The sequence below is a fragment of the Ochotona princeps genome, chromosome 27 (assembly GCF_030435755.1).
Source record: "Ochotona princeps isolate mOchPri1 chromosome 27, mOchPri1.hap1, whole genome shotgun sequence".
NCBI classification, from domain to species: domain Eukaryota; kingdom Metazoa; phylum Chordata; class Mammalia; order Lagomorpha; family Ochotonidae; genus Ochotona; species Ochotona princeps.
The window spans coordinates 5589182-5606175 of NC_080858.1; the positions used below are offsets into that span (position 1 = coordinate 5589182).

Below are 16994 nucleotides of genomic sequence, written 5' to 3' on the forward strand. Positions count from 1 at the left end.
TCATGAGGTAGGTGCTGTTAGCGTTTTCGTAGTATCTACTATGGGAGAGTAAGGTGGCACCGGGCTGGCAGGTGGCAGAGCTGTGGGCTTGCCACTCATGCTTGGGAGCTGGGTTCTGATCCCTGGGCCTGGAGGGTGAGCGTATATTTATGCAGGAAGTTCGGTTCTTAGCTCTGTCCACTGTCAGTTTCCAGCCTTTGAAGCTATGCTATATTTCTTTTCCGTGCTTTTGTGAATGTATGCCTTTCAAATACCCTCACTGTTACTTGGGAGGCCTTTTAGGAGGGAGAGAAGTTAAATGAGAATGTGTAATCTGTCATCATTACCTGAATTTTTTTTTTTTTTTCGGAATTCAGTTTTTAAAAAAAAATCATTGACTTGAAAGACAGAGTTATGTAGCGAGAGAGATTTTCAGTCTGCTCTTTTACTGCCTCATGTCTACAGTGACTGGAGCTGGGCCAGGCTGCAGCCAGGAGCCGGGAGATCCCTCTGAGTCTGCCATGTGGTAGCAGAGGTTTAGCCCTTGAGCTGTCCTCTGCGGTTTTGCCAAGCATGTTAGCAGGGAGCTGGGTTGGAAGTGGAGCAGTTGGGACTGGAGTGAGTGCCTGCATGGGATGTCTGTGCTTTGGTGGTGGCTTGTTCTGCGCCACAGGGCTAGCCCTACTGCGTACTTTCTTCACTCTGTCTTTTTGCTTTCCTGGTCCTTTTCCTTTCGTTCTTTCTAAAATTCTTCTCTCACCTTTATTTCTTTAAAAAAATGGACTTAACGAATTATGAAGTGTCCATGTTTGCTTTTAAGTGTATTAATTTTTCCACCTGTCTGAACTTGTCATGAGCTTGTTCTGCAGTAGGCTCGCCTCTTCTGGGAATCTTACATGGTGTCTGTCTTGTGAGTGTGCCCACTGTAGACTTGTTTGTGGTGGTGACGGTACAGAATTGAGGGCAGGGAACCATCTGGTAATTGTTACTGTCATCTACTGTCAAACCACATAGTTCTCAATGGCTGTAATGCCCATGGGAAGTATTTTTATTTTATTTTAATTTTTATTTGAGAGAGAGAGTTCCCATTGGCTGGTTCAGTCACCCAGTGCCTGCTAGGGCTGACATTGGGCCTGGGCTGCACCAGAGCCTGACCTCGTGGAAAACCATGATCTTGCAGTCTGCTTAAGGATATTGAAAGGTGCTTAATAACAAACAAAAAAACAAAGAAGCAAACAAAAAAGGTGCTTTGTTTTCTTTTGATTTCATTTTATTGTTCTGGTTTGATATGTCCTGAGGGAAGCTTCATGTGTCTGAATAGTTAATTTATATAGCCTGCTTCATTTATCTGAGTCAAGTAAGTGTGGGTTATTTTACCTTTTAAGGGCATAGAGTAAATACAGAGGACAGAAGATCTTTGCTGTAACCTCCTTTGCATGGCAAGGTAAACTTGCAATGCATGCCAAGCTTGGGTTCCTTTGATGGAGTTTCTGTGGGCTTCACGTGACCTCGGCTACACTCGGTGCCGTGTTGTTCACTGCTGGGCTGTGCTGTGCTTGCTGCAGGTGCTGTATGGAGAGGCAGGAGAAGACGCAGAGTGCCACGCAGCCAAGCTGCTGGAAGTGATCATCCTTCAATGCAAGGGAAGGGGCATCGACCAGGTGACGCATGGGCGGGGAGCAGCCTGTCTGACATTGACGTCTAAAACGTGTTGCCCGGTCGGCGTTCTATCTAAATGACAGTGAGAGGAGACAGGCAGTGTGGACCCTGGAGCATGCATCTTAGCTTACAGGGGATGTGCACAGAAACTATGGAGTCATTTAAGGGGCTGTCAGTGAAGAATGGGTGGCTTTTGTTTTGGTTGGTACCGTTTACATGCTCCAAGATCGGCTTTCAAATGAGAAATTAAGATACTATGGAAAAAATTTCCCTTGAGATTTAAAAAGTGTTCATTACTATTTCATCATTTTCATTATGATGCAGAAATTCATAAACTCTCAGGTAAGTTCAGTTTTTGATACTACAGTGGTACGATCAGTTACTTACAAAGTTTTGAAGCAACTGAGGAAGAGTTTTGCACTTTAGCTTGCCCTTTGGTGTTCTCTGGCCCCCTGTGTTTTTGGTAGTAGGCTTGTTGAACGAGGTCCGGCGCTATCCATTGTGCCCCTTGGAAGGTACCCTCCAGTGGTTCACAAAGTTGTGCAACTGTTACCGCAGTTGTAGAACATTCCGTCACCTTCCTGCTCTCACTCCAAACCACCACTTCCCCCTGTCCATTAGCAGTCACTCCTCATGTCCTCCAGCCCTAGGCCTTCCCCCTTGTGGTCGGTGTATAGATTTGTCTGTTCCGAACTTTTTTTGCTAGTGCGACGTATGTTCCTTGGTATCTTGCTTTCATTTAGCATTAGGTTGTCAAGATTACATTTATATTATAGTATGTATCAGTATTCCAAATCTTTTATTGCTGAGAAGCATTCCATGGTGTGGACATACCACATTGATCCATTCATTGCTTGGTGTTCGTTTGGGTTCTTTTGACTTCTTGGCTATAGTAAGCAAGGCTGTTAGGAACATGTGCGTACAGGTTTTTATGTTCACGTTTTCATTCTCTAGGATTGGAAATCTCGAGTCATTTGATAATTCTGCCTAATCATACGAGGAGCTGTTTCCAAAGTAGCTGCACTATTTTCAGTTCTCGCTGGAAGTAAATGAGGGTTCATTTTCTCCAGTTCCTCAAACACTGCTTTGTTACAGCCATCCTGGGAGGTGCGAAGCACTACTTCCTCATGGTTGCTTTAAAATTTTTTATTTATTTGAAAGAGTTAGAGACAAAGGGAGAGATGTTCTGTACTCTGGTTCGCTCTGTCCAGATTTTGATCATGGCCAGAGCTGGGCTAGCCCAAAGCCAGGAGCCAGGAGCTCCACTGCTTTTCCAGGCCACAAATGAGGCTGGATGGCGAGTGGAGCAGCCGGGACTCCATCCAGCACCATACGGGATGCCAGCACTGTAGGCCAAGACTTCGCCGGCCATGTCCCCGTGCCGGCCGTGCCCCCGTGCCGGCCCCCATCTTTACTTCTTAGCAGATGTGAGGGAACCCAGGAGGTGAAGTGCTGGCATATGCAAAAGATGTGCTGGAGAGAAAAAATAAACCATCAACCCAAATCTACCAAAATTATTTTTCAAAAATGAAGGGGCCAATATTATATGTCTTGGGTAAGACTCCTGGACACTGCTGCTTGTCCTGGCTGCATTTCTCGGATGGCTAATTATGCCAAGTGTGGTTTCATGGGCTGATTGGCCTGTTTTGAATATCTTAAAAAATTGATAGAGGATGGGGGAGTGGGGAGAGGGAGAGAGCAAGAGAACGAGCGAGCGAGCACGTGCATGAATGAGCACCCTCATTGCTGGTTCACTGTCTAGCTGCCGGCGTTGAGGCGCGCACACACTCCAGGCATTCCACGTGGCAGGAACCGAGTTCCTTGAGCCACCCCCTCTGTGTCCGGTCCGCGTTGGTAGGAAGCTGGAGTCGGGAGTCTAACAGAGGTTCTGCAGTGTGGACCAGGGCTGTCTTAACCGCTAGCTTGAGCACTTGTTACCATTGCTAGTTTTAATTGTGTTATTTTTTACTGTAGAGTTTTTGTTTTTTGTTATATGCTAGATTGAAGTCCTTTATTAGATAAGACTTGGTTTAATTTTCTCCCAATTTGTGGGTTGTCGTTTCATTTTGTTGATGGTATCCTTTAAAGATTTATTTATTTTTGTTTGTATTACAAAGTCAGATATACAGAGAGGAGGAGAGACAGAGAGGAAGATCTTCCGTCCGATGATTCACTCCCCAAGTGAGCCGCAACGGGCCGATGCGCGCCGATCTGAAGCCGGGAACCTGGAACCTCTTCCGGGTCTCCCACCTGGGTGCAGGGTCCCAAAGCATTGGGCCGTCCTCAACTGCTTTCCCAGGCCACAAGCAGGGAGCTGAATGGGAAGTGGAGCTGCCGGGATTAGAACCGGCGCCCATATGGGATCCCGGGGTGTTCAAGGCGAGGACTTTAGCCGCTAGGCCACGCCGCCGGGCCCGAGCTTTTTTTTTTTAAAGATTAATTTTTATTGGAAAGGCAGATATACAGAGAGGAGGAGAGACAGAAAGGTCTTCCATCTACTAATTCACTCCCCAAGTGACTGCAGCTGCTGGAGCTGTGCCGATCAGGAGCCAGGAGCTTGTTCTGGGTCTCCCGTGTGGGTGCAGGATCCCAAGGCTTTGGGCCATCCTCAGCTGCTTTTCCAGGCCACAAGCAGGGAGCTGGATGGGATGTGAGGCTGCCGGGATTAGAACTGGCGCCCATATGGGATCCCAGCACGTGCAAGGTGAGGACTTTAGCTGCTAGCTACTGCACTGGGCCCAATTTTGAGCTTTTGTATTCGATAGGAAGGTAGAGTCCAAATTCAGTTTTTGCTTATGGATATTATGTTAATCTTTGTTTCTTTTTTTTTAATTCATTTTTATTTGAAAGGCAGATTTACAGAGAGAAGGAGATAGACAGAAAGATCTTCCATCCGCTGGTTCACTCCCTGAGTGGCTGCAGTGACCAGAATTGAGCTGATCTGAAGCCAGGAGCCAGGAGTTTGTTCTGGATCTCCCTCGCAGATGCCAGGTTCCAAGGCTTGGGGCCGTCCTTGACTGCTTCTTCAGGCCATAAGCCAGGGAACTGGAATGAAAAGTTGAGCAGCTGGGATTAGAACTGGCATCCTTCTGGGATTCTGGCTCATGCAAGGCTAGGACTTTAGCCACTAGGCTGCCACCCCAGACCCGTGTTATTTCAACAGCATTTGTAAGACTTGGCATTCTTGTCAGTTAGTTGACTAAAAATATAAGTTTTTTCCCTGTTTTCTTATTTTTTGTTTCATTTTCTATGGAGTTGGCGTTGAAATCAGAAAATTTACAACTTTAAACTTTGCCTCTAAGACTGTTACTCTGTTCAGGTTTTCTTGAATTTCTGTGGGAATGTTGAGGTTAGTCCATCAATTTCAGTAACCAGCCAGGCTGTGGTTTTGATAGGTGTTGTACAGAAAATATAGATAAGCTTGCGAAGTTTTGCCATGTTTGGAGTATTTAATCTGTCTTCCACATCTGCCACAGAAAAAGTAAAGAGGAAGAATATTTAATCTTTCTATCCCAGGATGTAAGATGTCTTGTCTTTTATTTAGGCTACCCTTAATTTCTTTCAGCAATATTTGATTGTTGTTATACAATGCAAGTTGTTTCTGTTCTTAAGTTACTTAAAATTACTCTCTGTAATCATGTTGTGAAAGGTATTTTTTTAATTTCATGTTTAGGCTTATTGTCAGTGTGCAGGAATGGGGCGGTGTTATTAATCCTGCCTCTTGGCTGAACTTGTTTTGGTCTTGATAGTGTTTCAGTGGATTCCCTAGGATTTCCTTAAGCCAGAGCTTGCATTTGCACATACAGTTGACTTATCCAACCTGGGGCTTTTAATCATGTTTTTTTTTTTTTTTTCCCCTCTAACTGATGACCTTGGGTAGCACCTGGCACACAGTGCTGAAGGGCTGTGTGGGAAGAGGACGTGTCCTGTCCTGCTCCTGTCTTGGGGAAAGCTTGTCTACTGCTGTGTGTGCAGGGTTTTTGGAAGTGCCCTCTCTGTTCTCGGCTGTTGCTAGTGTGTGGAGTCTTTCTCCTGAAGGGCTGTTGAACTTTCAGAGATCTGCCTCTGCGTGTGTTGAGATGATAATGTTGTTTTGGTCCTTTATTCTGTATGTGGGGTATCACGTTAATTAATTTTTATGTTAACCTTGCATTCCTGGTATAAAATCCACTTGGTCACAGCAAATGATGTTTCAGAATTATTTCTGGATTAAGTGTGCTGGTGTCTTTAAATAATATTTTTTTGTACTTGTATTCATAAGAGATGCTTGTTTCTTGTGTGTCTCTTGTGTTTTTGGCTTGGTATCAGTGTAATGCTGGCTTCATGGTGTTGTGGGAGTGTTCTCGTGTTTTCGAAGAGTTTGTGAGGGTTGATGTTCTTTGCTAGTTTTTAGCAGTGATACCAGCTAGTCATCTCTTTGTATCTGTTCATATTTTTAGCTTTGAAGTCAAGTTCAGTAGTTTGCTTCTTTCCCAAAATTATTCTGTCCGTCACTATCTAACATGTCGGTATCTGGTTGTCCGTAGTATTTCCTTTTGTCTCTGAGTGTGGTCCACAGCGATGATCCTGTTCTGTTCAGGATTTGAGGACTCTCCGTGCCCAATCCCGCCCCTGCCCAAGGTCAAGCTAATGTCTGTGCACTGTTCATCTTGTCACATTTCTGTTCTCCCAGTTTCAGTTCTGTTTTTCCTCCCCTCCGTTTGTTGTAGGTTTAGTTTGTTGGTCTTTTTCTCTTGTTCTCAAGTAGAAGTTCAGGTTATTGATTTCAGAACTTTCTTATTTAAGCATCTGCAGCTGTAAAGTTTCAAGCACTAATTTAGCTAAATAGCTGAAGTTATGTGTTTCAATTTTTATCTCAAACTATTTTCTCATATTCCGTGTGACTTGTTCTGGTCCTGTTGGTTTTTTTCCAAGGGTGTTTGATCTTCGCACACTGGGCTCCCTTGCGAGGCCAGAACCTACGCTGTATGATTTCATCCTTTCGACGTGTCGAGGCTTGCTTGCTGCCTCTGGTGTGGTCTGCCCTGGGAGTGCTCGGTGTGCTGCTGGCAGTGAGGTGCTTTGCCCACGTCCTGGGCGTTAGGTTCAGCTAGTCTGCAGTGTTCAGTCTTGTCCAGTTTCCGTGCTGTTCTTCACCTGGTTGTTGTCAGCATTGCAAGTGAGATACTGAAGCCTCCAAAATTTATTACAGATTTACCTATTTCTCTTTTTATTTCTGTCAATTTTAAAGATTTATTATTTACTTTTATTGGAAAGTCAGATTTACAGAGTGAAGGAAAGACAGAGTAAGATCTTCCATCTGCTGGTTCACTCCCCAAGTAGCCACAATGGCTGGAACTGAGCTGATCTGATATGAAACCAGGAGCCAGGAGCCTCTTCCAGGCCTCCCGCATCAGAATAAGGTCCCAAGGCCCTGGGCCATCCTCGATTGCTTTCCCAGGCCACGAGCAGGGAACTGGAAGGGAAGCGGAATAACTGGGACATGAACCAGCACCCATATGTGATTCCAGGCATGCAAGGTGAGGATTTAGCGACTAGGCTACTATACTTGGCCCTTCTGTCAGTTCTTGCTCTATGTATTATGGGACTGTTAAATTCAAGGACTTTATCTCTTTAAAGGAGGAAGAAAACAATTAAAAAAAATTTTTTATAGAGGTTCATGCGTGTTTTTAATGCTTATTTATTTCCAACGGATCTTTTTCTCAACCAAAATCTCTTAATTATAGCTTTAATTTTATGTCTCTTTTATAATAGTAAATCCTTTCTTCTGGGTGCATGATACGTTTCTGTTTGAGAGGCTATGAAGTGCCTTCGCTGTACACAGCGTATAGTTGGATCCTGTGTTTCAGTTGGCATTTTCTCCCTTTTCGTTGTTTAATCCATTGATTCACATTAAGTGCTGCTACTGTGACACATGAATTTAGCCTGCCAGTTTATTTTCTGCGTGTTTTTAATATCTTTGTATTGTTTTTCCTTCATTGCTTTTTTTTTCAGATTGATTTTAGTTGAAGGAATTAGCGTGGAGGGAGAGAAGGACAGGGAGACAAGTCTTGCATCCGCTGGTTCGCTCCTCAACAGGCTGCAACAGCCAGAGTTGGGCCGGTCTGAGGCCAGGAGCTTCCTGCAGGTCTGCCATGTATGTGCAGAGAGCCAAGACCCCTGCCATTAGTAGGGACCGAGATCAGAGGTGGAACAGCTGGGACACAAATCAGCGCCTGTAGATGGGATGCCGGCACTGCAGGCAGAGAGGACTAGCATAGCATGCCAGCCCCCTGGTAATTTTTCTTTATAAAGTTTATTCTATTCATTTGAAAGGCAGTTAGAGAGATGAAGGGATCTTCCATCTGCTGGTTCACTACCCAAATAGCTACACCTTCTGGGGCTTGGCCAGGCTGAAGCCAGGATCCAGTAACTTCATTTTGGTATCCCCTGTAGGTACGCGGATTCAGGGACTTGGGTCATCTGCCACTGTTTTTGCAGGTCTGTTGACAAGGAACTGGATCATCAGTAGAGCATTTGCAACTCAAACTGGTGCCTGATAATGGCATTGTGAGTGATTGTTTAACCTATTCCGTGACAGTTCTGGCCTGTTTTTTTTTAGTAGATTTACCTGTTTTTATTTGAAAGTCAGATTCACAGAGAAGATAAAGAGAGGCTGGTGGTGGGTAGTGGGTGGGAAGGGGGCAGAGATGTTCCATCTGCCGGTTCATTTCCCAAATGGCTGCAGTGGTTGGAACTGGGCTGGCAGAAACCAGGGGTTTCTTCTAGGTCTTCCATTTGGGTACACGGGCCTAAGGACTTGAACCATCATCCCTTGCTGCCCTCCCAGGCCATAAACAGGGAGCTGGATTGAAAGTGGAGCAACTGGGACTAGAATGGATACCCATACGGTGTGCTGGCTCCTCAGAGACAGGCTGGTTTGCTCCCTAAACACCTGCAGTGGTTACTACTAGGCCCAAACTGGGGGCCTAGGACTCAGTCCAGGTCCCAGTGTCAGGGATGGATTCAGTTACCTGAGCCATCCCCTTTCGCCTCCCAAGGTGCACCACAGCAGGGAGCTAGAATAGGAGTTAGATCTGGGACTTGAATGTAGTTGCTCTGGTACTTGATTTGACCACTGCACCAGACACCCACTCCTGCTCGTTGAAATTTTGTTAAAGACTCTGAGAAAAGGAAAAGTGATCAAATTCATGTGTTTCTAGACTTTTTTTTTTTAAGTATATGTCTTCCTGTTCCTAATTTTTGGTTTTCTTCACTTGTTCCTGTGGCTTCAATGCTGGCATGTGGTGTCATTCCCTTCAGTACAACCTTACTCTTCTTTGATACTGTTAATGTCAAGTATGTTACATTTCTATATATTACAGGCCCAGCAATATAGTCATAATGTATTCTTTCATGCCCTTGCTTTTTGAAACAGTTAAGAGGAGAAAGTCAAAGAAATACTGTTCAATACTGTCTTTGATAAATATCTTTATCAAGGATATCTTTGTAATTATCTTCACTGGTGCTCTTTGATGTCATGTGTGATACTGCGTTGCCATCTGGATCACTTCACCTTAGTGTGAAAAGCTGGAGCTTCCTGTAAAGCAGGTCTACTAATAATGAATCCATTTTACTTTTGGTGATCTGAGAATATGTTTATTTTGCCACTTTTTTTTTTTTTAAAGATTTATTTGTATTTTGAAAGTGAGAGTTGAAAGAGCAGAACAGATCGATCTTGACCTGCTGGCTCACTTTCCAGATAACTGCCATGGCCAGTGCCGGGCCAGGTGGAACCCGAGAGCCAAGGCTGGGCTTCTTCATGTGGGTGGCAGCTACCCAACGCGCTTGGGCCACCCTCCTCTGCTTTTCCCAGGCTATTAGCCGGGAGAGTTACCCGCTACATCACAACATTGGCTCCTTGCCTTCAGTTTTGAAAGATAATCTTGCTGGATGTTTCTCTGACAGTTTGTCCCGCAGTACATCTTCTGCATCAACTTTGAATTCCTTTGATGTCTGCAGATGGGGAGCCAGCAACGTGGCACAACAGCTCATGTCTGGGTCCGCAGCACCCGTATCCCACATGGGCGCTGATTTGTGTCCTGGCTGCTCACCTCCCATCCAGCTCCTTGCTGATGCGTCTGAGAGAGAGGATGGCTCAAGTGCTGAGGCCCCTGCAAATGCATGGGAGACCCGGACGAAGCCACTGGCTCCTGAGGGGCAGTTTGGGGAGTGAACCAGCAGATGGAAGATTTCATTGTGTCTCTCTTCTAACTCTGCCTTTCAGACAAATAAAAGCATCTTGAAAAAAAAAAAATAATGGTTAGCCTTGCTGAGGTGCCCTTGTAATTATTCTGTTTCTCTCCTGCTGCTGTTGGGATCTTTTGAACGTTTTTCCTATGACATCTTTCTGTCACTTGATCTTAGCCAAAAGGCTGACAAGCGATTTATGTTAACTTCTTTGAATTTATAACACTTTTTGTTTGTGAATCTCTTGGATGTATAGGTTTTTAAATTTTTGTTTTAAAGGCAGAGTTAGAGAGATTGACCAATCTTCTGTCTGTTGGTTCACTCCCCAAATGGCTGAAGTGGCCGGAGCTGGGCTGATCTGAAGCCAAGATCCAGGGGCTTCAACTGGGTCTCCCTATGGGGGTGCAGGGGTCCGTGGGGTCTTGGCCATGTTGTTGCTTTCCCAGGCTGTAACCCGGGAGCTGGACTGGAAGTTGCTCCTGTAGGAGGCTGGTTCCAAGGTGGAAGCTTAGCCTTCTATGCCTGGATTTTTTTTTTTTTTTACATTTTGGAAGTTTTCAACTATTATTTTATTATTATGTCCTTTAATATTCTTTCTGCTTCTTTTTTCCCCCTCTGGGTTCTGTTGTGATGTACATTGGCATGCGTCACTGTGTTTCACATTTCTTTAGCATTTTGGGTATCTTCCTTTTTTTCGCATGACCATTGCAATTCTGTCTGTAAGCGTGTTGAGTCTCTTTTCTGCCAGATCTGGTCGGTTGTTGGCCTCAACTTTTCCATTTGCTTGTACTACTTGAAGTCTGTAATCCCCGTTGAGTTCTTTTTAAAACGTCTGTATTCTTAATTGGTGTTGTGAGCTACTGTCATTCTGACTGTTCCGCTCATACATGGTTTCCTTTCCCTTCTAAGTTCTTTCCAGCGGTAGATTTGCACTGTTTCTGGTCCATCTTGAGGTCCCTTTGGACACAGGAGGATTCTTCTTGGCTGCTGCAGCCTTCCCTTGCACGAGGGCCTGCTGGCCTGGCTGCCAACCACTTTGTGCTACCCTGGCACCAAAATCCTTTCGATTCTTATGGGCGTGACCCTGCTTTCTGAAGCTTTTTAGCGGTATTGTTGGCAAACAAAAATTGTATACCCATTTGTAAACATTCTCAGATTGTTGGAAGGCTCCTTTTTCTTTCCATCGTTGTGCGCACTGAGATACACACACAGAAACAAACACACAAAATCAAAATGGAATGGCAGAGTCATTAAAATCATTCCTCATTTGTCGGAGTCATTGACTTCATTGTAGGGCTTGCTGAAAGTGGAGCTTTCAGAACAAGCTTGTTCAGGCAGGTGGAGCCTCCAGGTCCCATGTCCCCTTGCTTCCCTTCCACATTGTTAATCACAGAGACTTTGGTGCATCCGGGTCATGTCCCCCTCTGCCTTTGCGGCTGACGCAGATGGCTGCAGCCCGGTGTGGAGAGAGGCTGTGTTTCTGTTGCTGCTGCCTAGGGCCCAGTAGATTTCTGATTTTGTTTTCTTCCCCAACCAGTCGATAATAGAGAATTGATTTTGTTTTAGTAGAATGTGAGGAGATAATTCTAGGCTTACTTGTTTGTATTCCTAATGACTTTGCACAAAATAGTGAATATATCCTAGGATGAATAAAACCTCGCGAAGAGCTCTTTGGGCTCGGTTTCCATTTCCTTGAGGCTCCGTTGCTCTGCAGTTCTGATTGTGACAGTGATCTCAAACAACACTTCTGTCACGTGTGTTTTGTTACCAAACCAAAACACAGAATACACTGAATGAAAATGAGACCGAGTCCATAGTTAGGGTTGGACTGAAGGGATCTTAATGTGAAGGGTCTGTGTTTTCTTCCTTGATAATTTTCCTCTTTTTTTTGAAAGGTTTATTTTTGATGGAAAGGCAAGACAGATTTATAAAGCAAAGGAGAGACAGAAAGATCTTTCACTCACTGGTTCAGTCACTAAGTGACTGCAAGGGCCAGAGCCGAGCCGACCCGAAGTCACAAGCTGGTATCTTCTTCTGGGTCTGCCATGTGGGTGCATGGTCCCAAGGCTTTGGACCACCCTCTGATGCTTTTTCAAGCCATAAGCAGGGAAGTGGATAGGAAGTGGAGCAACCAGGACACAAACCAGTGCCCATATGGGATCCTGGCGCTTGAAGGGAGAGGATTAGCCTGTTGAGCCATTCTGCCGGGTTGATATTTTTCATCATTCACTTTGCTCAACGGGAATTTGTCTTAACAGACTTTCTGATGGCATCATGTGTACTTTCAGCCCCACTCATTTGCAATTTTATTTTTTTAAAGATTTATTTGTATTGCAAAATCAGATGTATAGAGAGAAGAGGAGAGACATAAATATCTTCCATCCGATGATTCACTCCCCAAGTGACTGCATTGGCCGGTGCTGTGCCAATCCGAAGCCAGGAGCTCTTCCAGGTCTCCCATGTGGGTGCAGCGTCCGAAGGCTTTGGGCTTTCCTCGACTGCTTTCCCAGGCCACAAGCAGGGAGCTGGATGGGAAGTGGAGCTGCCGGGATTAGAACCGGTGCCCATATGGGATCCCGGCCCATTCAAGGTGAGAACTTGAGCTGCTAGGCCACCACGCCGGGCCCTGCAATTTAATTTGTCAAAGAAAAATCCCATGCTGGTGGTTTCCCTTAAGCATGGCTGGGCCCAGCTGCGTGGCCTCGCAGCTGGAATCCTTGCCTTCAACGCGCCAGGATCCCATATGAGCACCGGTTCTAATCCCGGCAATTCTGCTTCGCATCCAGCTCCCTGCTTGTGGCCTGGGAAAGCAGTCAAGTACAGCCCAAAGCCTTGGGACCCTGCACCCATGTGGGAGACCTGGAGGAGGTTTCCTGGCTCCTTGCTTCGGATTGGCACAGCACCGGCCATTGCGGCTCAATTGGAGAGTGAATCATGGGACGGAAGATCTTCCTCTCTGTCTCTCCTCCTCTCTGTATATCTGACTTTGTAATAAAAATAAATAAATCTTAAAAAAGCATGGAAGCTTTTGCCAGTTGTTGCCAGCATTTGAGTGGAAGTTCTTGATAATTTCCTGCTAACTCTAATCTGCCCCTAAAAGGAAGGGATTCTCAACACTGCTACAGGACTTGTTTTTGTCTATTTAATATTCATAGGTATTTTTGAGAATTTGTATCTTTTCAATGATATGCACCGAAAAATAAGCACACGTCTTATTAAGATGGTCTTACTTGCTGGTACCAGTGTTTGCCAGCGTTCAGCTTCCTGGGCACTCCGCGCAAGGGACGGTGGCCGGCTGGGCTGACCGTGTCTCTTTGTTGTCCCCTAGTGCATTCCGCTCTTCGTGCAGCTTGTGCTGGAGAGGTTGACGCGCGGGGTCAAGACGAGTGAGCTCCGCACCATGTGTCTTCAGGTCGCCATTGCCGCCCTGTACTACAGCCCCGACCTGCTGCTGCACACGCTGGAGCGGATGCAGCTGCCTCACAACCCTGGGCCAATCACTGTGCAGTTTATAAATCAGTGGATGAGCGACACCGATTATTTCCTTGGGTAAGTGACTTTGGGATTATTACGCTACTTTTCTGTTCCTGGGATGTTTAGTTTTTAATATGCAGTGTGACAGCACGCGCAAAGAGAATTTTCACTTCCTTGGAATGATTGTGCTTTGCTAACCTAACATTTACATCTTAGAGAATGAACAGTGCCTTTCAGCCCTCTGACGTAGTGGAAAGGAGACAGGCTCTAAAGATGAGATGTGGGCCTTCCCACTTGGTGTTGACGTGTGTGTGTCAGTGGTTACCTGAGCAACAAGAATCAGGTGTCCACTGGATTCCCGGATGGCCACGCACCTGTCGTGCAGGGCATTCTCCGTGGAGTCAGGTTCCTGGGAAAGGATCCTGGCTGAGACTCAGTGCTTTGTCCCACGATGCTGACCTCTTTGGGAACCTCCAGGAAGCTTGTTCTTGACTGTGAGGTCCAAGGCTTGTTGGCCGTGGTCATGAGTGTCCCATAGGAGCACTGACTTGCTGAGAGACACTTTTCATCTTCGAGCGTGGGGAAAGTGAGGTGCCAAGATGGGATTATGTGCTCACTTCAGTCTCCTGTTAGTGATGAGTGATGGTCACCCTAGAATTCAAGCTAGATGGCTTTCTTGATTTGTTTTAAAGCCCTGAACATAACCAGTATTCTTGTTCAGTGTTGTAAGATACCATGTAAAAGAGTTTGCTGAGGGAAATGGAGTTCCTGCTGAGCTAGGCTGTGGCAGGTGGGCGGAGGGTGGTGGCCTGGCTCAGGACAGGGGTGGGAAGTGGGGATGCTTTCACAAGCCGGTGTTGTGTCTTCTGACTTTCCTGCTCCTGGGAGTCTGGGGTTTGACTTTAAGTAGATTTGTTATTAAAGTATTGATGGGAGGATCATACTTTTAGAAGAAATGGACTTTGAAGTTAATTCTACTAAAGCTGTAGAGAGGAGGGATACGGTAGCAGTTATGCCCCTGTGGGCATGTTCTTAGAGACAGACTGAGCTGTGTGTAGACTGAACCACTGGGCCTGTGCTTTCCTGGGTCCCTGGAGGCCCAGTGTCCTGCCGAGGGCCACTGGCTTCCTCCCTGTCTGCGAGTTAGGGACTTGGTGGAAGGAGGAGACCTGAGGTCACATGCAGTTTCCATTACAGCCTCCTACTCTGGCTTTAAACCTGAGTAAAGCAGGAATGTAGATGGTGTGGAGTAATCCTAGGAGCTGTAACGTGGTCATCAGGAAATGATTATTAGACTTGACTTACTGCATATAATCTGTTGGTTTCTGTTTGGAATTTGGAGTGTTACACCAATATGCAGTCTTAATTACTAATATTTTTTTTTTTTTTTGGTATGCAATGTACAGGGACTGTTCACTGGTTAAATACGACCAATATATAATGGCCAAACATTTTCCCTTTACATTTAAATTTTCCTTGTGTTTTACAGCTGGGAACTTAAATAGATTAATTCATAGCCACTGAAGTCAGCTTATTGGATGCTAAGTTTTTGGAGCCTGTTTGGGCCTCTTAGATTAGTGTAGTCGGCCAGGAGTTCTGTGGGCCAGCATCATGGCAGAAAAGCCAAAGGTATCTGAATTTTTTGGTCCAGAGGAGCTTTTTCTGTCCAATGCTGGCATTTCTGCTTGCTGAGACTCGTTATGCCAACGCTCACATGTAGCACGTAGAGTAGTGGTGAGCTGGTGTTAATGTGGGATTCACTGTGCCACCTGCACACTGCCCTGGGGTTTAGGTGGTAGTCTCTGAGTTACAGAATCCTATCTTACGTGAGATTTCATGTAGTGCAAAACAGAGTATAGGATAACTCTGTGAACCTTAGAATACACTTCGGACACCCCTTTCCGTGATTTCTAAGGAATTTGTTCTTGTGTTTTTCAAGTCTTTTTTTGCTTTGTTCTGCAGGCATCATGACCGGAAGATGTGTATAATAGGACTGAGCATTCTTTTGGAACTGCAAAACCGTCCTCCTGCAGTAGATGCTGTGGTGGCCCAGATCCTCCCCTCAATCCTCTTCCTTTTCCTTGGCCTAAAGCAGGTCTGTGCGACTAGGCAAATGTTAAACCAAGAGGATCGTTCAAAAATGGAGAAAGCTGACATGGAAGAGAACGGTAAAGTCTTGGTGTTGCAGTGAATGCTAGAATTGGTTTTTATTTGAGCATGCATTTGCTTTGGATTTTCATAATTTGGAGCCATTAATCAGATTTATGTTGCTTGACATGCGCAGATTTTTTTTTTTTTAAAGATTTCATCTTTATAGGAAAGGCATATTTACAGAGGAGGAGACACAGAGAGAAAGATCTTCTATTCTCTGGTTCAGTCCCCAAGTGGGCACAACGGCTAGAGCTGAGCTGATCCAAAACCAGGAGCCAGGAGCTTCTTCCGGGTCTCCCATGTGGGTGCAAGGTCCCAAGGCTATACTGCTTTCCCAGGGCAAAAGCAGGGAGCTGGATAGGAGGTGGAGCAGCTGGGACACGAACCCTGGTGCATGCAAGGCAAGGGTTTAGCCACTGAGCCATCGCATTAGGCCCAGACCTGATGCGCGTCTAATGAATATTTCGGGATTCGCTTGTTATTAATTAGATGATATAAATTACAACTTGTCGCTGTCCTGCAGCGATGGACTTGGTGCACGGAGCCGATAATAACACGCTTGGACTACTGACTGATGATCAGTAGCCAAAATGTATTAGGGGCAACAGACTTTATATGCTGAGGGTCATACAGGATTAGGGTAGAGATACTTAGTTCATCAACAGAACCATCAACTGTTTCCATGCCTTAGTTTGGAAGTCCTTTTGCCTTGTATATTACTTCCCACTCAACTGTTCTTATACAAATGATATCTCATCAGGTATACAAAAGGTAACCATACAGTTGTTCTCATGCAAAGGATATCCAATCAGTCACACACAAGACATCCATTCAGTTGTTTATCATACAAATATTGTCCCATCAACTGTAATCCTGTGCTCGCTGACTACAGTCGCTGACCTACAGTAACAATGTCCTCCTACAACAACTGGTGTCCTTTTTTATTTATTTTACTTTACTTATTTATTTTACTTGAAAGTCTGAATTAGAAAGGAGAGGTAGAGGGAGAGGTCTTCCGTCCTCTGGTTCACTCCCCAGATGGCTGTTCTGGCCAGAGCTGGGTTGGTGCAAAGACAGGAGCCTGGGGCTGCTTCTGGGTTGTCCTTGTAGGTGTAAAGTTCCAGTGACTTGGGCTATCTTCTGCTGGTTTCCTGGGTCACCAGCATGGAGAGTGATCAGAAGGGGAGCAGCTAGGGACAGGCACCCATGTGGGATACCCGGGCCACCCACGTTAGCCTGCTCCTCCACCATGCTGGCCCATTTTGTATGTCTTGACACCGGGTACGCTTGATGACTTTTTAAATGGCTTAGTGGCTGTTGCACATTGAGAGGTGCATTTCTAATAGCATCAAGTGCTCATGACTACAGTCGCAACCTCGGGTTTCCTTGTCTGCTGCCTTAGGGAAGCAGCAGCCAGAAGTTCAAGGAGCTGTTAGATGAAGGGCAGAGAATCAGGATAGTCCGCTGGTAGAGTGTCGGGTATTTTACTTTGTAAAGCTTTA

At 45.5% G+C, this 16994-nt stretch overlaps 1 protein-coding gene across 2 annotated transcripts in view; it reads left to right on the top strand.

Annotated features, from left to right (window-relative positions):
• Window positions 1-16994, top strand: part of IPO8 (importin 8) — a 60432-nt gene that overhangs the window by 34499 nt on the left and 8939 nt on the right. The window contains exons 20-22 of one of the 2 annotated variants that reach the window (XM_058655750.1): window positions 1545-1640; window positions 13196-13416; window positions 15304-15509. In XM_058655750.1, the coding sequence (XP_058511733.1) occupies window positions 1545-1640; window positions 13196-13416; window positions 15304-15509 (523 nt within the window). The remainder of the gene's footprint in view (window positions 1-1544; window positions 1641-13195; window positions 13417-15303; window positions 15510-16994) is intronic. The other variant, XM_058655751.1, reaches the window with a different exon arrangement.